Source organism: Limulus polyphemus, unplaced genomic scaffold (genome assembly GCF_000517525.1).
Source record: "Limulus polyphemus unplaced genomic scaffold, Limulus_polyphemus-2.1.2 Scaffold4815, whole genome shotgun sequence".
Classification (NCBI taxonomy): domain Eukaryota; kingdom Metazoa; phylum Arthropoda; class Merostomata; order Xiphosura; family Limulidae; genus Limulus; species Limulus polyphemus.
In genome coordinates this window covers 25,240-51,755 of record NW_013670425.1, presented here as the reverse complement: position 1 = coordinate 51,755, position 26,516 = coordinate 25,240, and the positions used below count along the sequence as shown (strand labels likewise).

Genomic DNA, 26,516 nt, shown 5'->3' with positions numbered 1-26,516 from the left:
ATACTCGAATCCCTTATAGTGATGGAACATGACGAGATACACATTCGGCATGTAATGCTGTTTGAATACAAGAAGGGAAACAATGCCTCTATAGCAACAAAGAATATCAAAGAAGTTTATGGAAATGTTTTGAACGTTTGTAAGTATCAACGATGGTTCAGCAAATTTTGTTCAGGTGATTTTAGCCTTAAAAACTGTGATGGTAGGGGCTGACATGTTGGAATTGATATTAATGCCCTAAAGACACTTGTTGAGTCTAACTCAAGGCAACACACTCATAAAATGGCCCTGAAATTGCATGTTTCTCATGAAACAATACATAAATATCTAAGGAATATAGGAAAACTCCATAAAAAGGGTGTTTGGGTGCCTCACGAACTCTCCGATGATCATCGTTTCCAACGTGTGAACGTTGCTTCTTCTCTTCTAGCGCATGAACCATTTTTGGACAGAATTGTCACCAATGATGAAAAATGGATTCTATATGCGAATATTAAATACCAAAAACAATGGCTCATTCCTAGACAAAAACCACTTCTGACCCCAAAACCTGGACTCCATCCGCAGAAAGTAGTATAATAAATGTTTGATTTAATATGAACCATTTTACCAGTTTTTAAGAGGAGACGTTAAGAAATCTCAGAGTTCCTGCATGTATCGTTCTACAAGTGAAATTCTCATCTTGATTTCCACAAACTGTACGAGCCCACCGTGAAAGTGTCAAGGAAGAGTTACATCAATGCTTTTTACATCATTAGTATAATAATGATTAACTTAATATGAATCTATAAATTACTAGTCTAGTGGTAACCTTACTTGATAAAATATTTGGGCATCAGACAGCATGAAATATAGGTTGAGCAACACAAACATCCCTTTCAAAAGATTAAGCAAAAAAAGCCTCTTTATTAATAATATTTTCAGATAATAGGACAAGCATTTTGAATTTTTTTGTAACAGATTCAAGCCCGATATATCAGAAACTGCTACAACAAAAGTTGAGCTGTTAAAAAAAATTATATCTGAGACTGCCGGAACATTACGACAATACAAATCAAATAAGGTTAATTAAAGATCAACCAGATATTCTTATACACAGCAGTAATAACATGCTTACAAGAACAGAAACTTTATATAATATACTGTACGTATTAATATCAAAAATTGTGAAACTATCAGATTTATTTTGAAAGTTGTTCTAATGGTAAAAGTACATGGAAATTTTTTTCAGTAATTACAGAATATGTGCGTGATTGTGTAAGTGTTTTTGACTGTCTAATGGAAAGGTCCTTGTTACCATGGGAACACTGAAAAATATGCAAGAACACGTGTATCCTGGATCTATTTTTAAAACAAAGAAAAATCATTACAACATACACTGTAGATATACATATATATGTGTGTGGGTGTGTCTTGGTACAAATTTAAACCATTACCAACATATACTTCTAAACATAAATCACAATAAAGTAATCTGTACACATATACAGATAAAACAATCCTTCTGTATATTAATCAACTAAACGTTTCTGAAAACAGGAAGGATATAATATTCCCTACAGATTAATCACTTACAAATGACTTAACACGACTGACAACTCCTTTCAATTATTCATACAAGTGAAAAAGAAAAACACATGACTAACCCTCTACGAACAGATTCAAAAAATTCCTTATTTGCAGGGTCTGTATACTCCCGCAGGGGTCCATCATCCACACTGAAACCATTTTTCCACAGTCTAAGACACACATCTACTGGGGGTCGGGGTTTATGGAGCACTCCACTATGGACAACTTCTGTATCATCATTAGTGGCTCCAAGTTTGTATCCTGTTCCTTTAAAGACTGGTACTTTGTTGTTTTCATGAGATGAGCTACCTGGTTCTACCACTTCAGCACCATGTCTGAAATATTGTAATTTTTTAATACCGCATTTGATTGGTACCACAACTCAACTTTTAGTTATGAGCTTATTAGATATCATAAAATATTTTATTACTCAATTTCCTAGGGTATATATAATCCCCTTAGAGATTAAACTAATCGAATATCAATTTCCTAGGGTATATGTAATCCCCTTAGAGATTAAACTAATCGAATATCAATTTCCTAGGGTATATGTAATCCCCTTAGAGATTAAACTAATCGAATATCAATTTCCTAGGGTATATGTAATCCCCTTAGAGATTAAACTAATCGAATATCAATTTCCTAGGGTATATGTAATCCCCTTAGAGATTAAACTAATCGAATATCAATTTCCTAGAGTATATGTAATCCCCTTAGAGATTAAACTAATCGAATATCAATTTCCTAGAGTATATGTAATCCCCTTAGAGATTAAACTAATCAAATATCAATTTCCTAGGGTATATGTAATCCCCTTAGAGATTAAACTAATCGAATATCAATTTCCTAGGGTATATGTAATCCCCTTAGAGATTAAACTAATCGAATATCAATTTCCTAGGGCATATGTAATCCCCTTAGAGATTAAACTATTCTAATATCAATTTCCTAGGGTTTATATAATCCCCTTAGAGATTAAACTAATTGAATAATTTTTTTACCTTCATGTTACCAGTTTGCTCTTATTTACTCTTTTTGTCTAAGTTAGATAGTTAATCATTAATGATGCATAGAGTATTACATGGGCTTTTTAACACTTTCACTATGGGCACCTTTTTCTGTGCCCACAAGGTTTTAGTGAGTTACATTTAAAAATTTAATTAAACTACTTTCTTATCTTGGTATACAAAAAAAATTGGTACAAATATATAACTAATAATCCCAAGTTTAATATTACCTAAGTCTTAAGTTCATAATTTTATAAAGCAATATTAAAAAATTCTCAAATTCCCCAAGTACAAGAATTGTAGCATTTTCTCTCTACGTATTTCCCGTTCCCTAACTTATTTACCATCCCTCCAAGAAATACGAAATTTAATGTAAATTGCTCATTATAATGTTGTCAGCACTAAGACAAAGCATAATTTTTGTAGCTGTCAATGTTATTTGGTTACAGAGTCATAAAACAGAATATCAGAATTCTTGCCTCATCTTCTCATTCAAAAATTGCCAACAGATTTCTCTGATGTTTAATTCTATATTATTTATAACCAATAAAAAGCCAGGGTTTTAATCAATGAAATGACATATTATCTTACATTGTTTTCTATACACAGAATTTTGCTTCCAGTTCAAAATTTATTCCCAAGGGAAACACATGATCAGCTTAGCTGAATTTTTAACGGCTCCTGTCGCATGGTCAAAAAGCACTTGTTCTTGTTTTCCATGTGTATTCTTTACTTAGTGTTAAAAAAGTAGCTAAAATGTAAAAATTAAAAACTTTCACGAGATATGCTCACAAGCAACTCATGAGTAGCCTGCAAATTATGTAATTCGATAGGGTAACATGAGCTACATATTCACCAAGTGATTTACAACTTATATGGCACAAATATTAGTTACACATAGTTCAAAGGGCAATATCACAAAACTTGAATAATATACTATTATTAGTTTAAAAGCTATTTAGGATAAACGAATGTAGTTTCATGTTACAATATAAAGTCATTCTAGAAAGAAAAAAACAGTAACTTAGACTTACTTTGAATTTTGTTTTTTGGTGGTTACAAAGTTGGTCAAATTTACCAACCTCATACAGTTAGGGAAAACAGATAAAACATAATATTTTACAGAAAAAAAAAATTTTAATTTATTTGAGGTTTTAGAGATTATGTAAATGAAATTTGAGATTTTTTTTCAGATGAATAAAATTATTTTTAATCTAATTATGAAAACCACTTTGCACTCAGAGCAGTCAACAGTTTTACTCCACATATTCCTAAAAATTCTGATTTTCTTGTCTACAAATGACCTTTAATGATTATTGAAACTTGCAAAATTTTGTGAAGATACACGAAACTTATTAGAAGTTATAGTATGGAACCTATAAAGATCAATTAGGGGGTCACAAACTCGGTCGATTCAACTGAGCCCATAGCAAGAGAATAAACAGGTAAGTTTACAAAGATGTCAGTCCATACACTTTAGCCAGGCAAATTTTTGGTATGGTTCCATTCACATAGTCCCCATTCTTTATCAGGTATTTATCAGAGCTTTGTAACTAGTAGAATGTGCTAATAGATTAAGTACTACTGAGCTCATTAATTAACTGCATTCAACTGCTTCAAAAAAAATATCATGCTCAAAGTTAGATTTCCATACCTACAGTTACCTATAAGCATTGATTAAAAACCCAAAAATTTGTCATGCTCAAAGTTAGATTTCCATACCTACAGCATTGATTAGGGTCAGGTTAAATTTAAACGAGAATAACTACTGTTTGGAATTATTAGTTTTCAGTTATTCTTACTATACAATAATTGAAATCATAATTAAATATAAATTGGTGTTTCTGAATATTGATTGTTCAAACTACCAGTTATCAAAACTACTGTTAAATCCATTGTAGTAGCCCTCCCATGAACCCTTTCTAACAATTCAATGTCCTTCTTGAGGTAAGGAGCCCAAGACCGAAACAATACTCTAGATATGGCCTAACCAGTGACCTACAGCATTACATGAAAATAATAGAATGATTACAGCTGAAACAAGTAATAAATTTTTTCAACTCCTGACAGCTGCCACATCCACCTCCAACAGATTTTGAGGTTACATACATGTTTATATAACAATTAGAAAGAGCTTATTTTACAGTATCAAATAACAACAGTTATTTAGAAATTGGTGACAATTCTTTGTCACAGAGTATATGAAGTTGACTAAAGTATTGCCGGCTACTTGATCGACTATAGTACTTATGGTTGTTTCTTACATAAATATGTTATAGTTAGAGATACTGTTTAAATTGTATTTAGGTCTTACTATTATATTTTAGTTAATTATGAATTAGTTATATTTTAAAATGCATAATTAAAAGGTTCAAACATTTTTTAAGTATACATTTTACTTTGCATATGTTCTCAAGGTTAACAATATTACGTGTATAACAAACATTTTGCCAGAGGGTTGTGCAAATCTTACAAAGAAACTATAATATGCCTCGAGGGCACCTTTGATTTGTGTTGAGATAATAATAAGTTGTAGAAGACAAGAAAGGAAAAATAAAACATTAAAAATTAACTCTATGTGAAAAGGAAAAGTTGATTGTTTGTTGGTTGTTTTGAATTTCGCACAAAGCTACACGAGGGCTATCTGCACTAGCCGTCCCTAATTTAGCAGTGTAAGACTAGAGGGAAGGCAGCTAGTCATCACCACCCACCGCCAACTCTTGGGCTACTCTTTTACCAACAAATAGTGGGATTAACCGTCTTATTATAATGCTCCCACAGCTGAAAGGGCAAGCATGTTTGGTGTGATGGGGATTCAAACCTGCAACCCGCAGATTGTGAGTCGAGCGCCCTAACCACCTGGCCATGCTGGACGAAAATGAAAAGACCTGAAATTACAAATTTACCCAAGAAAAATATTTAAAGACATTCTACAAAAAAATTAAATGTATATTTCTTTTCTATTTCCTAATTGTAATTATTTCATTGCAATTGTATGTTGATGATAATAGCTAGTTAGAAATATGGTAGAGAAAGTGAATATAAAAATATATTATAAAAATATTTGATATCGTTTTAGGAGGTTCTAGAGATTATTTAAATGAAATATGAAAGTATAAGACGAAGCAAAGTATTTTTATACTTGAAATAAAAATCAGTTTGCACTCAATTTGTTAATAGTTTGAATGCGAGTAACTACAATAGAAAAATAAAATATTTTTAGTAAAAACACTTAATTTTTTAAAACCGTCATTATTTGTGTACAAGATACTTATGATCTTTAATGAAACATTAAGAAATCTCAGAGTTACAGCATGTACTGTTGTACAAGTGAAATTCATGACTTGATTTCCACTCATCTGAGGGTCAAGAACTTGAGAAGTAAGAATAGTAGCTAAAGGTGATCCTGCTAAAAGGTCACCTACATTACAAGCACAACAAGTGTTAAGGTTGTCAACAATGTGTTGATTTTTAAAAGCATCTGTAATGATCTGAATTTGAGAAGTTAGAAAATACAAAGATTCTAGAACTGATTCATCCAAAATAATACTAGAAATATCAGGTGTAAGAGAAATTGATTCAAGGTTTCAAACAGAACATACATGGAAAAACAATTACAAAAAATTGGAACATATTTTTTAAGATTAGGGCTAGTTGACAAATCCTGTTCTATAGACAATGAAGGCAAACAGGCCTCATTTAAAAAAAAAATCAGTATTATTGATCATCACAATAAATGAGAAGATTTTCAACAATTACCCATCATGCACACAACAGATACTTCAGAATTAATAACGGCTGAAAATGAGACATCACTGCATGCTGAAGGCAGACTGCAAAAGTAAAGCCTTCAAAATTGAAGAATGTCCAATACTAGTAAAGGCATTTGTGGCTGCATTAATTCTGTCTTTAGAACTCATTAGTGAGCAAAGTTAGAAGCAAGACTGTGAACAATAAAATCTGAATTATAGTGGGAAAGGAGAGCTTGCATACATTCTCATGAAGCGTGCCCTGCATTGTGTCAAGAACATTCAAAACATAAAATCATAAGATTGTTCACAGCATGAGAGCAAATTCAATAAAGTATTTGAATATGTTGAAAGTAACTGTACAGGAGTTGAACTAACAATTAAGAATTAATACATACTGTTTTTAACAACTATTTGGCAGTTTTCCAGAAAGAATATTTTCAAAAGCCCCTAATGACACTTTTACTGTAAATCAACAACCCCAATAAATTTATTTTTAAAAAATATGCTCAAATGGAAATGAATTAATGTTATTCACTAAGTCAAAAATTATCTTCAAATACTTACTCTTTTGCAGCCTTAAATATTTCAGATACAAAGTCATTTCCTGATTTTCTTTTCCCCGGTCCCAGGATTTGTTGTCCACTGCAAAAAGAATATATACTGTGAAGGAAGTAATTATAAGTTGAAAGATAAAAACATATTACAGACCATAAAAGGTGTAAGCAATTAACTTTGTGAAGGAAGTAATATACTGTGAAGGAAGTAATTATAAGTTGAAAGATAAAACATATTACAGACCATAAAAGGTGTAAGCAATTAACTTTGTGAAGGAAGTAATTATAAGTTGAAAGATAAAACATATTACAGACCATAAAAGGTGTAAGCAATTAACTTTATGAAGGAAGTGATTATAAGTTGAAAGATAAAACATATTACAAACCATAAAAGGTGTAAGCAATTAACTTTGTGAAGGAAGTGATTATAAGTTGAAAGATAAAACATATTACAGACCATAAAAGGTGTAAGCAATTAACTTTGTTATCTGGCAACAAACAACAGTGTTCTTAGTCCAGTATATAAAAAAAATGTATCTGTAGTACCGAGTAACACACAGACAAAACATTATAGAGATTTGTTTTTATTGTCAAGAAAAATGATGTCCATTTAAATTGATAAATAGTTCATTGACCCATTTTAATTAAGGATAAAATTATATAAAGATGGTTCAAACTACTTTCGTTAATGCTTCATAGGAACTTTCATAAGACACCGGAAAACCATATGAAGGGGGAGATTCTAAACACACACACACACACACACATATACTGGGCTGATTTTATCAACATGAATAAAGCAACAGTTGATCATAAGTCAAAACAACAAATACTGTGGCCAGTGACTTTTACATTTGAATGGTTATGTTATCTTATTGAGTACATGGTAATACTTATTGAGTACATGGTAATACTTATTGAGTACATGGTAATACTTATTGAATACATGGTAATACTTATTGAGTACATGGTAATACTTATTGAGTACATGGTAATACTTATTGAGTACATGGTAATACTTATTGAGTACATGGTAATACTTATTGAGTACATGGTAATACTTATTGAGTACATGGTAATACTTATTGAGTACATGGTAATACTTATTGAATACATGGTAATACTTATTGAGTACATGGTAATACTTATTGAGTACATGATTGAGTACATGGTAATACTTATTGAGTACATGATTGAGTACATGGTAATACTTATTGAGTACATGGTAATACTTACTTTTCTTTAATAATTTATTATAAACTTTTAATATTTATATGATAAAAAAAAATCAAAATTCTAATAAAACCGACTTTTAAAAGATACAAAAAATGAAGCTATAATAACTACTAACTACAAGCAAGTATGTCAGGGTAAGTGCTATACTATACAATTCATACATAACTGGTTTACGGGGAACAGATCATCATACACAATGTTAGAAATTCAGCCTAATAAATTATTAGGCCTTGTGTCACCTCAGCTTCATAACTTATTAGGCCTTGTGTCACCTCAAATACAATGTATTTGTATTTTTTGTAAATTCTTAGTAAATTACATTTATAAGTATAACTCTGAAGTTGCCAAATTTGTTTTATCACTTCCATGAGAGGCATCACAACAAGCTTAACTGGGGGAAAAAAACAACAACAAAATTGATGTTGATTTGTTTTTAGTTTGGCATGTTTATATGATAAAAATGGCCTAAACTATAACTACAGTTGTACATAAATGTTTGATAAAGTAGTGATGAAAAAAAATGAAATCAGATGAGGGGAAAATATGGCTATTTAAAACAAACCATGTTGGCATAAAAAGTTTAAAACACCAAGTTATGTCATTATCTACTACTATTATTTATAAAAAAATTGGCCAAAAAGTGAGTTTGTAAAAAATAAAGAAAACCTGACAGAACTAATTTTCATTTAATCTTAACAGCTACTGTTTGTTTCCTGTAAGCCATCATCTGTAAACAGCCAACAATCAGTTGACAGTTACAACATTAAACCCAGTAATAGTTAGCTTCACTAGTATTCGTTGTTTAAATGACGTACTTTACACCACACATGAACTAGCTAAACAATGATCAGTACTATGTCTCTTTTAAGTTCTAGAGAAGGTTTATGAACAATTTGGAGCACTTTAAACACTGATTCACTGCTAATCTTAAACATAAAATCCCACCTAACTGTCGTATGCATTCTCATCGGAAAATTCCATTATACCCCATATCTTTAGAAAACTTTGAAATCCTAACTTATGGTCTGTAATGATTAATAACTTGTAATTGCCAAAAAAAATCAAACTAAATCTAAGTTAACCTTTTTTTCTTTTAGAATGACTTTAAATTGTAACATGAAGCTATATTTCTTTATCTTAAACAGCTTTTAAACTCATCTGTTTATACTTTTGTTTTATTGCCATTTGAACCTTGTCTATTTAATATTCATGACACATAAGTTGTAAATAACTTGGCAAATGTGTAGTTCATGTTACCCTATCAAATTTCATAACTCACATGCTACTTACGAGAGATGCTCGTGAGCATTTCTCATGAATATTCTATATTATCCCTAGTCTAACCTACAAAGTTTTTAATTTTTACATTTTAGTCACTTTTATAACAATAAGTTTGTTTGTTTGTAATTAAGCACAAAGCTACACAATGGGCTATCTGTGCTCTGCCCACCACAGGTATCGAAACCCGGATTCTAGCGTTGTAAGTCCGCGGACATACCGCTGTGCCACTGGAGGACATATAACAATAAGTAAAGAATACACACGGAAAACAAGAACTAAATTACTTACCTGGTTAATCTTTTTGTTTGCTGTCGACTGTTGATGACACTTAACCATACCTTTTTCTTCTAATGGTACTAGTGCACTAAATAATTTTTATTCAATTAAATAATGCACCAAAGAATACAGAATAATATACAAGAAGCAGACAATGTCCCATAACTATCCCAGTTTTTCTGTCTTTCTAATTGTGAGAGAGGAGCTGTGTTTCCCTGGGAATAAAGTTCAAACTTAAACAAAATAGACAATTCTCTGTATAGAAAACAGTGTAGTATAAAATGTCATTTTATAGATTAAAACCTTGGCTTTCTATTGGTTATAAGTACATAATTAAACATCAGAGAAAACTATTTGCAATTTGTGAAAGAGATGTGATGGGTGGGTGTGGCAAGAAGGGTCTTATTTTCTAGTTTATTGCTCTGTAGCCAAATAAAATTGAAGGCTAAAAAGTTATATTTTGCCTGAGTAATAGCAATATTATGGTGAGTAATTCTTGTTAAATTTCATACTTTCTTGTAGCATTGGTAAATAAATTAGAGAAGAGGGATTACCTAGAGACAAATGTCACATTCTCATACCAGGAGAATTTTTTCAATACTACCTCATAAAATTAATTACTTAAAACCTATATAGTGTTAAAATTTGGATTATTAGCTACACTTTCATGCCGAGTATATTCGCATACCATGATAATAATGTACTTTGATTAAATTTTTAACGTAACTCAGTAAAAGCTTGTGATGTGCAAAAAAAAGAAAGAGTTAATTAGATTGAAAGGTGGTTGGGGAAAGAATACAAAAAGTAATCAGTGGACGTCTGTCACTAGTGGTATGCTCAGTGCTTAAGTCTGTTTTTTCTTAACTATACTATTACGTTAACAAAGGCATAATCAATAATATTTATAGACGATATTACAATCTTGGGTTTTTCTAGCTGTACTATGGATTTTAAGGTTATACAAAATGACTTGGATCAATTGTTGAGTTTGAATACTTGATAAATGCCCTTTACCTATTATTATGAATCTACTCCAGCATAGGATAGTAAAATCATCTTACGATCCAGCACAAAAAGTTCCCGAAAATCAAAAACGTTTTCCACAATTATATTTTGACTGATCATCATTAGCAAATATCTGCATACAAACAAATCAGTTTTTTGTTGAAAAATAATCCTGTATAATGAGTACTTCATATCCAAGACCAAAAATTTTGGAAAACAAGTGTGTATTGGAAAAGGTTTAGAGAAGGGACACTAGGATGAAAGGTTAATATCTCTGAAGTGATCTTATTGAGGTTTACAAAACTACCTGGGAGAGATCAACAGGATCAGATAACATTAGTTTAAAATTTGGAAAAGGCCCCCCGTTTTATTTTGTGTGATAAGCTTGTGGTATGAGTTGCCACCAGCAGCAGTGGAGGCTGAAAGTTTACAAGATTTTATGAGAGAAATTGATGATTCCCTGAAATATAAACGGTGGTTTTAATTTCTACTTCTCTTTTCTTAGGAGTGGGTGTAAACTTGAAGGATCATATGTCATAATTAAATATAATGAATTAGATAATTATCATCAGATAAAATAACACGCAGACTAACCAAGATTATGTTAAAATATATCAATATAAATATAATGAATTAGATAATTATCATCAGATAAAATAACACGCAGACTAACCAAGATTATGTTAAAATGTATCAATAATTATTTATGCAGCATGGTTTTTGTGCATGTGCAAGTTCTGGAATTTTCCTAGATTTTTATTACAAGTTTTATAATAATTATTTTCTGTTCCCAGACTATATAGGAGGCTTTTAAAAATTTCTTAACTTTTCCAGGTTCTTACAAATTTTTGGCCAACCTATGTATAATATTTCACCATATAAAATAGTAACAATTATATGGTATAAACGTTATTATACAAGTTGAACAGAACAGTAAGTCTCAGATGTAAAGACAAAAAAAAAGCTTCATTCACTCACCTTCTCTCTGACCCACCAGCATAAAAAGCTTGTCCTTCATCATCATTCTCTGTCTTCATCAGACTGGACAGAGTTACAAATCTAAAAAATAAAAACGGTGCTGTTAAGCCTAACACTAAATACTGGGTATGGTACATCGCATACAATTTATATTCAGGAAGAGAAATTTCATAACTCAAGTAATAATATTTTGTACGTCATATCTATATTACTAAAATTTGCAGTGTAAGCCATTTAAGTTCAACATATTTATTTTTCAAAAACATCTATTTAGCTTATATTGTTTTTTCCATTAGTAAAATGAGATACTCAATAAATACTGTAATTGTCTTTTTTAATTATATAAGCTACTTTTAAAGGAAAACTATTTACTACAAGTTAGTGAAAGAAATTTAATATTTTGTACCCTTATAAAGTAACTTCATGAAATCTAATTAAGTCTGTAGTTTTTAACTGGACGTGGTATGAGATTTGTTGTCCAATATGCGCAAATGTGCTTTATCCGGCAACAATTAAACTATTTAAATGGCTTTTGGCTGATCAATTCCAGCATAGAGACGATCCAAATTAGCAGACCTGAAACCGGCCATTTCATGGGGAGGAAGGGTGGGGGTAGTTAAGTATTATTGGAAATACATGTTTGGTACAGGAAAATATTAACTTCCAAAACACACAGTTCACACTTTAGCTAGAATCCCAAGGTGGAGGGGCCAGTGAGGACAAGATCCACACGGAAAGCATCTATGTCGAAAAGGGGTGTGCAAAAATGAGATATAGTAATAGTAAACTAGTGGGGTCTGAAACAGATATGCTCTTTGCCTGGACAGTAAATAACGACAGACCGACCACAGAAGCAAAATTGTTAGAAGAACATGAATTCATCCAGGCCCAAAACAGGAAGACAAAGTTCCACACCTCCTCACTGGAATTATAGGGCAGTGAACCCAAAACTAGATCCAAGGAATAGTGGCTGAGTCAGAACTATAAGGGTATAATTAGAATCTAACAGGAAAGTTACAGAATGTTACATTTCGAGCTATCAGAATTATGAAGAGAAGGAAAGCAACACAAAAGTGGACTAACCCTCACCCCAACCTGAAGAAGCACAAAATGCAACAAACTGAACTCAGAATTATAGGACCTGTCACATCTCACTCAACCTGAAGAAACAGAGATTACCTGGCCTGGGATAATGAACAGCAATCCAAACTCTCCAACCTGAGAGGCAAGGCAAGATATTCTGACCCCTGGAATTATGAGGAGGATGTGGAACAAACTAAGTTCAACCTAAGACACAGGAATTGACACTCTGTGTGCAGAAGTACAAGGAGCCAAGGACCCTCTTTCACGATCATCAAATTGAAGATAATGACCCAAAAGAACCATGGAAAACACAACTAGATAGTGAAGAGTCATCTCTGAACCAGAACTAAGAGGAGACTCCTGTGTAGGCTGGTTCTGCTCCTGTCATATATCTGGGAAGACCATCCAGGGTTATTGGTAGGAGGGAATCCAGCTTCACTCTCTTCACCTTGAGTGGAATAATGAGGAGAAATGGGGAGTCCCAAGGAACACTGCTCCAGAGACAATGCAATAGGTGTACTACATTCCCTATACTGAAAAGCAAACAGACCCCAATTTATTCAATCTAGGGGTCAGCAGGAATGAGCAAAATCCCCTTAAGCTTTGCTCATGATAGTCCACAGGTGGTGGTCCAGTGGTGTATTGTTCATAGTTTTATAAATGTTTACCACCCTGAAAGCACAGAAGGTGGTCTTATGGAACAGAGCTCTCTACAGAGCTCATTGCTACTAAGAAAACTTTTTAACAGTCGACTGGTAGCTAGTGTAGATTTGGAAATAAGCATACTTGACTGGGCAACACCCACCACAGTGGGATCCAAATGAAAATGACAAGAGGGTCCCTGAAAAACAATAGAAATAAACACAAAATAAATGAAGTCACTCACCTCTCTGACAAACTAGCCAAGGCATGGAGAATAGCCACGGGGGGGTAGACAAAAACCTTCTGAGAAGGCAACCACCATATCATTTAGATAATGAAATATAAATGTTTTAGGCATGGTCCATATACCAGCCTATACATTCTCCTCCAGCAGGTAATGCAATCGAGCTCCTAGGGACATCGAGATATGGCAAGTTTGATGAGATGAGACCCAAAGAATTCTTTGTTCCTCTAATGAAAGTCCAAAGTAAGCAATGCACACCAATTGACAAAACCAACCTGTCAAAGTGACAGGAGACACACCCAAACAGAGTAGTAGCACTAGGAGACTCCAGATCAGACATAAATGAAAGAATTCATACTCAAAATGTCTCAGAATTTGTTTTTTGGGAAAATAGACAATAAACACAAAACCCAATAAGACGGGTAAGAAATAAATCATTTAGAGTGTAGGTATAATTAAAGTTGTAAAACATGTAAGAGAAACCAGCAGCAAGCATGTAAAACTGTCGTCCTAACTGTTGAGAAAAGTGAATAGGAAGTCATAATGGAGAGCTTATATACGGATCTAGTATAGGAGACGGGTGGAGAAAAAATCACAAGATTTAACTTGCTATGGGCAATATAGTGGGGTATAAAAGGCTGGAGAAAGTGAGGCAAGATTCATACCAATGCTTAGATGGGCAAAGAAGAGAAACTTTCATCAGGATGAAGCTAAAGTGTAAGAGGTAAGTGTATTTCGGAATTTAGAATTATTAAATGGACAATCGTCACACTGTTAGATGATCACAATTCACAATACATACTGAATGAAATCTGTAATCAACATTATGGGCAGGTGCCATAAGCAGAAATATGAGAACACTGCTGTATAGTTTTATATACACAGTAGATATTATCCAGAAAGTATTTCCAACTACACTGACATTATTGAAGATTTCTTCACAAATTTTAAGTATCTAATTTAAGACAAGTAAGGAACATTTGTTTTTGTAACAGTTTAAAGAACCATTAAAAGAAATCAAAGTATATATATATTTCCTTGATCTCCATTAAAAAATATTCTTAGTAGGTTAGTATGGGCTTCAAATATACCATAATTTTACTGATCTAAACACACATTCTACAACTTTCTTTCCGCACCTAGATGAAGAGGATCCACTTGCTGCAGACGTTGGTTGGGATGACATTTCTTTGTTTAACTCATCTGGTTCTTCCACAACCGTGTTTCCAGTGCCATCAGTTTCTTTATTTAAATAATCTGGTTCTACCACAACTGGGTCTCCTAGGTCATCAGTTTCTTCATAGAAACTTGAAAGGGCAAACTAAATAATAATAATAATAATAATAAAAAATGCTTAAAATGAATGCAGGTAAGAGTCAAAATTATGAATATTGATACAACTATTATTTCAAATGAAAGAGATAAGCATATTAAAAGAAACTACATGACAACAAGTTAAAGTATAACACAATAAAACATTTTCTAATTATATCAAGTGTTAAATATATTCAATGCTTAATTCATCGAGAAAGAGGAGGTGGGGTTCAAGCAATAATGATAATACAATTATTCTAAAGAACAGGACATTAAAAATTCTTTAAGAGTACTTAGTATTAACAGCCAAGCAATTAGTGGAATTTGCTAACCAATTAATCATTGGGCTCATTAATCAATTACATTCAACTAATTGATTATTCTCACGAGATTAATATTCCTATGTTCAGTTACCTTTGGTTTTTCTAAACTGTTGTTTGAAATAACCTATATTTAATGTTGTAGACAACTTCTAGAGCTGGCAATTGTAAATTTTTTGTGAAAAGTGACATCCCAAATGTAGGTGTACAGGAACTGAAGGAAGCATAGAAGAAAGACCCTTCACTCTGCAACAATGCCCAGGACAAATTTGAGCACAAGACCAAGTGAAAGGGACTTACAGAATAGAGGACCAGAAGGGAGTGCTGTACCAAATCTATCAAGGCAGTTCTGCTGGGTTAGTTAAACAGATCATAGTAGTAACAGAATACTGGACTGATGTGATGAAGTTGGCTCACACATCAACTGTGAGAGGACACTCAGGAGCAAAGAAGATGGCAGGCAGAATCACCAGCAACTTCCACTGGCCAGGGGTCATTGGAGATGTGACGAGATTCTGCAGGTCATGTGACATCTGCGAAAGGAGTACCTAGAAGAAAGGTGGCCAAGGTGGATGAGATGCTTCTCATAGAAGAGCCACTTGGCAGAATAGCTGTGGACTTGATCAAACTATTATCACCTGTATCTGACAAAGGCAACCACTACATGATGACTGTAGTTGACTATGCAACATTACTCAGAAGCCATAGCACTGCCAAATATAGACAGAGAGAGTAGCAGAAGCCCTCCTGGAAGTATTATGCAGAGTAGGATTTACCTCAGAACCAATGCAAGAGGTGTGCAGACTCATCAGCATTAGGCAGCTCTTTACCACCTCGTACAACCCCAGATGAAATGCAACCATCAACATTGAGCATTATGTGGACGACATTCTGACCCACACAGCCAGATGGGAAGACCATCTGACAAAACTCAAGAGAGTTGTTTATGTGAGTGAGGGCAGCAGGTTACCTCGATTATTAGGTGTTGGACTTTGTTGGGCACAAGGTGGCAGATCGACAGATAGCCATGGAAGAGGAGAAGGTAACCAGCATACAAGATGCACCAGCTCTGATGACTAAGCAGCAAGTCAGATCCTTCCTCGGGGTTAGTGGGATAATATATGAAGTTCATTCCAAACTATGCTGTACCACTGCTTGACCTGACCAAGAAAGGAAAACCCAACAAGGTGAAGTGGTAACAATAACAGCAGATGGCATTTGTCAGATGTTATAATTATGTTCTGTTTGCCAGTTGTCAATTAAAAGGCTTTTACTTATACTTTTTAATAGTATAAATATACACTATGTTGTTGCTGGGCTTAGGATTCTTCTACAGTCGGTGTCTGAGTTGTCAGCGATAAATTCAATGATAACTGAACAGCATGCACTTCACTTGTTTTCAAAATAATATATATATATAAACAGAACAAGTTAAACGTATGTACAACAAATTCTTCACACTATAGAGATTATAAGCATATCATAAACACTATATATATAGTTCTCTTCTTGTCAAAAGTCCACTTAGGCCTATTCAGTTACTTTAGAATTTCTGTTGACAAGCCGACCTATCTTCTCTATTACTATCGCACTAGTATTCTGTGTGTGATTCGCTTACAATTGAGGCATGAGTTACCATAATCATTTGGTCTTCTTTCTTCAAAATATCTTCTGTTCCTTTTGTCAAAGTGCACTCTGGCTGATTCAATTACTTTAGAAACACGCTTTGATGGAATAAATTCTTCATCTTATCTCCTTTTCTACTGTTAATCTTACTCTAACATATTAAACATTATACTTATTATTTCTACGGTAGTTAACTTCACGCAAAACTTTTCCTTGCCTGTAACTTTACTCTCTTCTGCTGTTTCCGCTTGTTTCACACTATACATATGTTTATCACTTAATCGTCTACTCGCCTTCTAGAAATCTCTATATTCTCTACATCAATTTATTGCATGCGACATTCAGTAGTCTCAACATCAATGAATTATAAACACAACTTCCCACAACAATCTGCTTTTAAACTCTTATCATAACAAAAACTAAACAATAATAAAATAATCACTCACAAAATAAACTTAATTACTTGGATTATGTTTATCATTTTATATGTACTCAACTATTACTCTTTCTAGGTGATCTATCATGTGGTGGTGAACATGAAATTTAGGTAATCAAGCACATGGATACTTAAGTATATCTTAACGTACAAATGGATAACAAACTTACCTGTATATGTCACTTCACTTGTCAGAATTAGATTATCATGGGTATAAAATAAGTCATTATTTGGTATACAACTATATTCTAGTGTGAATTATGCAAACAATTTATTTCGAATCAACAAAATGCCTGAATTACACATGTATTAATGATAACAATACCAGAAAATATTGGAAAAGGTAAGATTTTTGTTTTTTATATTAAATATTATTATATTGTACTGCAGCATACTATTATTGAAATAGTTTTTATTTAAGGTCATAATGCCTATGGGTTATGGGCTTAAATCCTTGTTTCTATTATACATAGTTACCTGAATAGACACAATTAAAACACACTTAGGAAATTATAGATGTAGTCGACTTAGATGTACCACACCAGATTCACTTCTTAACAACATTTAATAGTTCTTTACAGAATTATAATTTATTGAATACACTATATATCTTAATTATGAATTTTTAATACAAGCCACTAAAATTAAAATCAACAATAATAATTTTCAAATTGACTAAACCAGATGAAAAGATTTTAACACGTTCATTTTTCCATTTCACATTAATATGTATGTGTCACTGAACTTCTAAAATTAAGTTACAGTGAAAGAAAGCTACTTTTCTTAATTTTATAATTAATTAATTACATACTTTTGATATCTTAATATTATCTGCAAGATAAACCCAATTATAACAATTAAAAAAATAACACTCCCTGGTCTTAACATGGGTACAAGAGACCTATTAACACCTGTTTCGTATAAGGAAGCTCACCTCTTAGCAATGGCATCGAGTAAAAGATACTTTACCAAATATAATCAGTTAGCACTACTACACTTATTATTAGCATTTCAGTACTTGGAGACTGATACTTTGAGAAACTGTTACTCAGAAAGGATACTGGCTTGCAATATAAAATATACATCCACTAATTTGTATTAACAAAAACTTACATAATAATGATAAAATAAACACACAACCGTCTTAAATATATTTCAAATAAGCAAGTGCTGTGTGGGTTTCCTACCATCACAAAACATTAAAGACAATTCAAGAAAGCTCAAAGGTTATGATTAAAGAGGCAGCAGTTTTTCGAACAAGGATCAAATTCCAATTCATCCAGTACATCATACCACTAACAAAGTGTGTAAACTTTTTCAAAAAATGGGCAAAGCTGAAGAAAAATTCAAAAAGAAAAACTAAAACACAGTGAGCTAATGCAACAGAGTACGTCATTAATCTGGATGACCTTTTTGATATCTTTCATAGGAATGTCCTGCCCCTGATCAAGATCCAGGAAGACTAGGGCTTTGCTCTTGCTTAGGGGGAAAGATCATGTCATGGATGTATGAGGAAGGTAGATAAAGTTCTTTCTTTAAAGGAATCAAGGGAAAAAAAGAAGTGAAGCAAGTATGGACAGGAAATAGCATGCAGAGTAGGAAGAGCATGAAACTGTAAGTTGTTGGGAACTATCCTACAGCAATGATGATGAGGTTTGTGGATAGAAGAACAATTGGGGAATCATCATCTTCTAAGCCAAAAAAGTGGGGAGAGAAGAAATAGTATCACTTCTGATTTACTAGCAACTAACTATGGACAAAACCAAGTTGAGTGACAAAAGGCAACATTTTTTTATTTACTTGCAGCTAACTATGGACAGAACCAAGTTGAGTGACAAAAGGCAACATTTTTTGATTTACTAGCAACTAACTATGGACAGAACCAAGTTGAGTGACAAAAGGCAACATTTTTTGATTTACTAGCAACTAACTAGGGACAGAACCAAGTTGAGTGACAAAAGGCAACATTTTTTGATTTACTAGCAGCTAACTATGGACAGAACCAAGTTGAGTGACAAAAGGCAACATTTTTCTTACTGACATAGCTCAGCCTTTGTCATTATATGACAGAGCTAACCATCAACCATTCTTGAATCCAAAGATCTCAGCACTGTTTTAGTGAAGAACATGTCAATAACTTAAAGAAATAGTTCCATCACACAGTCTCACTTGTAGCTCACTGGGAAAGCAAGCTCCTTAGTGATCTCACAGGGATAGAACAATTAGATTGTCTGCCAATGATTCTATCTAGAGCAGAAGTAAACCAACTCACAGGTGTTTCAAAGTTGATTTCTAGCACTGGAGAGGCTTTAGCTTCTGCTGTGTCACATTTACTGGAAGACTGGGGAGTCATTGATTGTACAAAGGCAGTATGCTTTGAAACAACAGCAAACACTAACAGAACATGTGTGCTGACAGAACAAAGATTAAACAAAAATCTCCTGTACTTGGCATGTCAGCATCATATCTTAGACCAGTCCTGACATATGTTTTCAAAGAATGTGTGTGATGCTTTCCTCTGGTCCATATATTGCAATTTTCAACCAATGCTAGCTATTTTTGGAATACACAGACCAGTCCAGTTATGAAACTGCAGCTCACTACGATGAAGTAGCAAAACCATTAGAGGAAGTTAAGGACAGTGCAACTACATTTGTTACAAGGGAACTTCAGATCAGCCAATCTCAAGAGAATCATCAAGAGCTTCTTGAATTAGCCATAATCTTTCTTGGAGGCATCCTTCCTTGTGGGGTATAATTCATAGCATCTGGAATACTACATCATACACAATGAATGCCCAGAGCATTATATGCCCTCAAGGTCTGCATATTTATGGGACAGTTTAAGCTCACTGACCATGAGGAAAGATGACTTCATGACATCTGTATCTCTGTTATTTGAATCAATCATAGAGCACAGTCCAATGTTCCCGATACAACTTCTGCTCCTAGCAATGATCTTAACTTCCTACAATGTTTTAAGTATAAGAAGGTGAATAGTGCTCTTTCAAAATTTGCTAGACATCTAAAATATCTCAAAGAGGAACTTGCTGGTTTGGCATTCTCTGATTAAGTTGTATCCAAGAGACAAAACTAGCAATGGTAAATATAGTAAATGAGAAGGAAGGTATGGATGAACCTCCAAAGTACATCCAGCTAAATATCAGGAAGTGTGAGAACATGTTAGGCCAGGCTTTAAAATATTTCCGTTTGCTATAACCCGACCAACCGTCTGAAATTGGAGACGATTGAGAGATAGGTGATCACAGAATTAGTAGTATTTCATAGTATTGTTACTGGCTGACTATATCCGTTGAGGAAGTACCATTTCAAACATAGCTCCTGATTTTATACTATCGTTACTGGCTGACTATATCCGTTGGGGAAGTACTCCATCAAATATAACTACTGATTTTATAGTATTGTTACAGTCTGACTATATCTGTTGGGGAAGTACTCCTTCAAACATAACTACTGATTTTATAGTATTGTTACAGTCTGACTATATCTGTTGGGGAAGTACTTCTTCAAACATAGCTACTGATTTTATACTATTGTTACTGGCTGACTATATCTGCAGAGAATTGTTTCATGGTAATTTTCAGAAGGTGAATTTTGCAAGATGTCACACAAAAGATTATTTAAAAAATCATATCCACAGAAGTAGGAAAAGTAGGTAATTAGATGGTAAGGTGGTTGGACAGGCAAAAGCAAAATGTTATTAACTCTTTGAGCATGGGCTTGGTTCCTGGGACTGACCTCATAACCATTTTCTGCTTGTTATAGTTTTCATGCTATAACTTTTAAATTAATAAGCAAATGTTAACAAAATTTGGCAGATTATCAGTAAACATTACAATGCTTTCATATTCAAAATATCAGATTTTTTATTAAGTCTTAAGGTTTATAAAGCAATGTTTCTTTCATGTCTTTTTTTTTTCTTTTCGCATGTTGCCTATCTATCAAGCAAAGTAATATTAATTTTAAGATTAAAAATACTTTTGTGCATCAGAAAAGTTTGAAATTTCACATGCAAAATCTTTATAATGTCCAGATAGTTATCAAACATTTTTTAAGAAAAAACTTTATATTTTATCTGTTATTTTCAGTAATTAATCTCTGTAAGGTTCAGTAGATTTGACCGATCTCGCAACCACCGTAAAAAAATTAGTAAATAAATATAAATTACGCATCTTCCATTATAGAATGAACACAAAAACATAAATTCGATGACGAGGAACCCACTTTGAGACTAATAATGGCTGGAGACGGCTTGAATGGGTAATAAAGAAAAACTTTAATATAAGTTTAACATAACAGCAAATGTACAACGTTTCGACAAGGTTTTGTCATCATCAAGTTTAGACTAAATAGCTAAAATATCATAATATTATACATTTATATATATTTATTATATTGACCTTTCTGCTGTGCCTGGCTAGCAATACAGCTCATGTGCACTCATGTTATCATATCAAATAACATAAAACTGACCTTTAGTCTGTGCAAAGTGACCTGTCCTGGCTTATTTTAGTAACTAGTATTTTGTAAAATACAGTCACATTTCAATTATTATACATTATATATGTATATAGATTATTGCTATTTTGAAATAAGCTCTTAAACTTAATTTTCTTAAAACATAGAACAGTAAATAAAGAATTAAAGCAAACAATTATCTCTTCTAGTTATGACCTTTGTACTAGGTTGCTGCTTTATGTAGGTTGCTAAGCCTTTAAAAGAATTGCACATGGAGGATATGAAACAAAATATATTTTAATGTTTTATATATGCATTTGAATAACAATCATAAATTAAAACATTAATACCATAGAATTCCACTATAATTTATCTATCTTAGTAACTAAGATGTATTTCAAACTAAAAAATATCAAATTTTTGGGATAACTTAAGGAGTCATTGGACTAATAATTTGATATTGGTTGATAGGATGTTAAGCAATTAAACTTAAACTTTATAAGCAGTACTTGGCATGATTGTATACTGTTGGCTTTTTGTCTTATTAGTTTTCCTCAGTTATTCAATTTTGGTAGATCACTGCTTTTCTTTTTGGATAAGAACTTTTTTAAATGTATCTTATTCTTCAGAAAGCTTTTGATCTAGTTCTACACAAAATGTTTATTACAATGATTAGAAAAAAAAATTTAAAAGTGAATTAAAAATGATTTTGACCAAATAAAAGTAAAATATAATAAGAAATCATTTTTCAGACTGAATAAATACCGTATAAAATGTGAAAATTGCCAGCAGACTACAAGTAAGATCTGCTGTTGCTCAACACTGATAAAAATGAGACTGGTTGCATTATGGGTTATAAATTGTTTAAAAATGCTAATGACATTACATTCTAAAGAGAGAGCTCATACTAAGACATGTTAAAATAATGTGAAATCATGAAGATGCACAGAATCACAGGAAATAATTTACTTTAAAGTGTAAAACAAATGGGAGTGCTGTGTTTACAAATGTAAGTTATGAGGAGAAGTTTGATATGTTTTTGATGGAACATAAAAAAATTAAAGCAGATATTATTATTTATGATGTTCTAGCCAAACTGTCGTTTTAATTATTTTACGAACATAACGCCAACATATTCAATTTTACTACAATCAATATACACCATGATGTAGCATTTCGTTACCAAACAGAATTTTTTTAAACCCTCTAGTCTTTCACTGCTAAATTAGAGATGACTAATGCAGATAGCCCTGATGTAGCTTAGTGCGAAATTCATAACAAACAAACAAATTTTTTAAACAAGACTGGTTAGATCAATAGCTCATATTAGTAAAATGTCATTGGCTGAATTGGATTAAGATAAGTACAGATACATTGAGTTGATAACCTTAATGATGGATTACTGATCAAAATACCTGTGGTTGTTCTTGAAAAATTGAGACACAGCCATCTTATCATTTCAAAATTATAAAAAAAAATAGTATCCACTTTTTTAGCCACACATGTTCAGGAAAGTGTCTTTGACTGTTTTTTTCTAGAAAAACTGTTATTAAATATCATTCTTCATGCAGCTGCTGGAAAAAATAAAATATTAAAATAAAAGAACACATTTCCTCCAACAAAAAATGTATAAAATAAATATATTAAACATACAAAAAACTATTATAATAATAGCTACTAGAAAATATGTGTCAGAGAGAAGGATTATGTCTCTCCCAAATCTGCTCCCTTTCCACACCTTCATGGCTCAGAGTGCAAATCTCGCATATTTTATGTTCAATCAGTCAACTCAGTACAGTCTTTTCATCAATGAAAAGTAACTTAAACAGTAAACTCAACTCTCTCTCTCTCCTAGTGGCTTTATTATTTTCAGCCAATCCCTTCTAAATGAAAATGTAAGCATTTCTAAACAAGACACTTTCATTATTTGCTTGTAACATCCGAGATTAAATAAAATGATCTGTCTGTAGATTCTCAAGATTTCTATGTGTGCACTAATACCACTTTGCATCATAATTTTTTTATTAATATGTATTTCTGTTTCTCATTAACATTTAATCCTTAAAAATTCTCCTCCAGAAAGCACCACACAGCTACGTTTTATAAAAAAATATTTTGCAGCAACGTTGCAAATTAAATCATTAACGCCTTTGTCTATTAGTAGTAGTACTAGCATTACCCATACACACAAATTTCACTATTACTATTAGTATTACTACTAGTAGTAATTAATCAACCCTGGCATCTCTGGTACAGTGGTAGAGGTATACACTATAATATTATACTAAGGTTAGTCTATAACCATTTCGCGATAGGCCAAAGTAGAGATGAAAACCGGTACTTTCAATACTAAAAATTAACTAAGACTAACTAATACTATTATCTATATTTTTATGCATATTAACAAACTAATTCAGATGGAACTTTACAATGTCTTAAATATTTTAAATATATATATGAAACCTTACATCTAAATTCCAGGCAGCTGCTTCTAGATAAAGTTTCGCTCGATCACAATCTACATCAGTAATTGAACAAAAATATTTGATGAGCTCATCTTGTTCCTGTATATTTCCCTCCATTTTGATATTTCATCAGCCAACAGCTGTCGCTTCATAGCTCACTCTTATATATATATATATATAATTATTTTACAATAAATATCAAATATATCCAGAATGTTCAACAAATCTCAAATACAAAATTCTGGTAAATTATAAATAAATACATACATCAATACAGATGTACGACAAAGTTTGAAAATACCTGATGATTATAAAAAATAAAACCTCATATTCAAAATAATTGTTCTACGATAACTAAATTTCACTAGAGGAATTTCGAGAATCAAAATTTATATATTTTGGGAAAGTTGAATCTAGCACAGCGTATTTCAGAGTTGTCTATTTGTTTGTTTGTTTTACAGCAAAGCCACAATGGGTTCTCTGCTTTGTCCACCACAGGGAATTGAATTTCAATTTTAGCGTTGTAAGTCCGTAAACATATTGCTGACCCACCAGGGAATATTTCAGAATATTATCGGATCAAATGAAACACTTTTTAAATTTAATTCTTTTTACTTGTATTAATTAATCGTAATCACAGAAACAATCTCATAGCAAACTATTTCAGTATAACAGTATATCTTCATAACAATACAATATAAGATGTTAACAACAAATCATTTCATCATTTTTTGCCTGGCGCCTTTTTTGTTGTTTCGTTTTTTCTTTTTTTTTTATATATTTCCTATGGACGTTTTAAAACTATTGCAACATATCAAGTTTATCTCTAAATAAAGCTACTGCAAGCACAATCTGTTCTGGATGGTGTTCACTGAGTTTCGCAATATCATTTCTAATGGTCTTTTTCAGATCTTCCAAATTTTATATATCATCTCTGACATACATATTATGCAGATGCTTATCTAACACATCTTAACTTCTTTAGTTATTAAGAGGAATATTTTAGTTCACGAATAATTTTTAAAACTTTTCACACGTTCCCATTTTTTGCTGCTCGTTTAGTTTTAATAATGTCACATTGGGCAAGAAGTTTGGGTAAGTTCCTTCCATTCTAGTTATCTATTGTTGTGGGTAATTTCTGTTCTTTCTCGTGTGAAATATTTTTGTAAAATAAAGTACACTATATAAAGGTAGGCAGTGATATTTTCCAGTGATATCTGGAGAATATATACTGTTACATATCTGCTTGTAAAATACAGTAAATCGTCCTTTAATGTATTTAATTCCCTTTGAAATTTACTAATCTTTTCCATTTGTGTATACTGGCTTTCTCTCAACTGTTGTAGTCTCTCTTCTTGTTTATTTTCTTTCTCCTCCAACCACTGCAGTATCCCGAACAAAATCACTCTCTATAAAATCGAACATTTGGCCACTAAGATAAGCTCTTTCTAAACTTCTTTTACAGCTTAAAAACATCTCCCGAAATATTGTTATTGTGAGTACTCCCCCCCCCCCACCTCGGAGGTTTGAATTTATCATCCATGTTTTTCACTTTTTAAATTCTCAGAACTCAACAAAACATTGAATCTGTAATCAAACCTATTCGAAACTCAAATAAAAAACAAAACATGTTCAAACACGCTTATTACATGTACATTTCGATAAAATATAAAAAATGCAATATATTTTTATTAGCATGAAACGGCATAAACTATACTCTGAAAACTAACTTTTAAAATAATTTTGATGATACAGTTTGTTTGTTATGGATTTCACGCAAAGCTACACGAGGTCTATCTGCGCTAGCCGTCCCTAATTTAGCAGTGTAAGACCAGAGGGAAGGCAGCTAGTCATCACCACCCACCGCCAACTCTTGGGCTACTCTTTTACCAACGAATAGTGGGATTGACCGTCACATTATAACGCCCCCACGGCTGAAAGGGCGAGCATGTTTGGTGTGACGGGGATTCGAACCCGCGACCCTCAGATTGCGAGTCGAGCGCCTTAACCACATGGCCATGTGATGATACAGAAAAATTGATGTTTGTTTGTAATTAAGCACAAAGCTACACAATGGGCTATATGTGCTCTTCCCACCACGGGTATGGAAACCAGGATTCTAGCGTTGTAAGTCCGCAGACATACCGCTGTGCCACTGGGGGACGATAAATTGATGATCTACGTTTTTTTTTTTTTTGTACTAATAATAAAAAAATTTCGTTTTTAGTTAGTTTAAATTTTAACTAACTA

At 32.6% G+C, this 26,516-nt stretch overlaps 1 protein-coding gene across 1 annotated transcript in view; it reads right to left on the bottom strand.

The window, feature by feature from the left end:
• Window positions 1–24,405, bottom strand: part of LOC106471726 (NSFL1 cofactor p47-like) — a 40,392-nt gene extending 15,987 nt beyond the window's left edge. Inside the window, exons 1-5 of the mRNA XM_013932347.2 lie at window positions 24,270–24,405; window positions 14,767–14,948; window positions 11,659–11,739; window positions 6,893–6,970; window positions 1,647–1,904 (exon numbers count right to left, since the gene is read on the bottom strand). Of these exons, the coding sequence (XP_013787801.1) occupies window positions 1,647–1,904; window positions 6,893–6,970; window positions 11,659–11,739; window positions 14,767–14,948; window positions 24,270–24,383 (713 nt within the window). The 5' untranslated portion in view covers window positions 24,384–24,405. The remainder of the gene's footprint in view (window positions 1–1,646; window positions 1,905–6,892; window positions 6,971–11,658; window positions 11,740–14,766; window positions 14,949–24,269) is intronic.
• Between the last annotated feature and the right edge of the window lie 2,111 nt (window positions 24,406–26,516).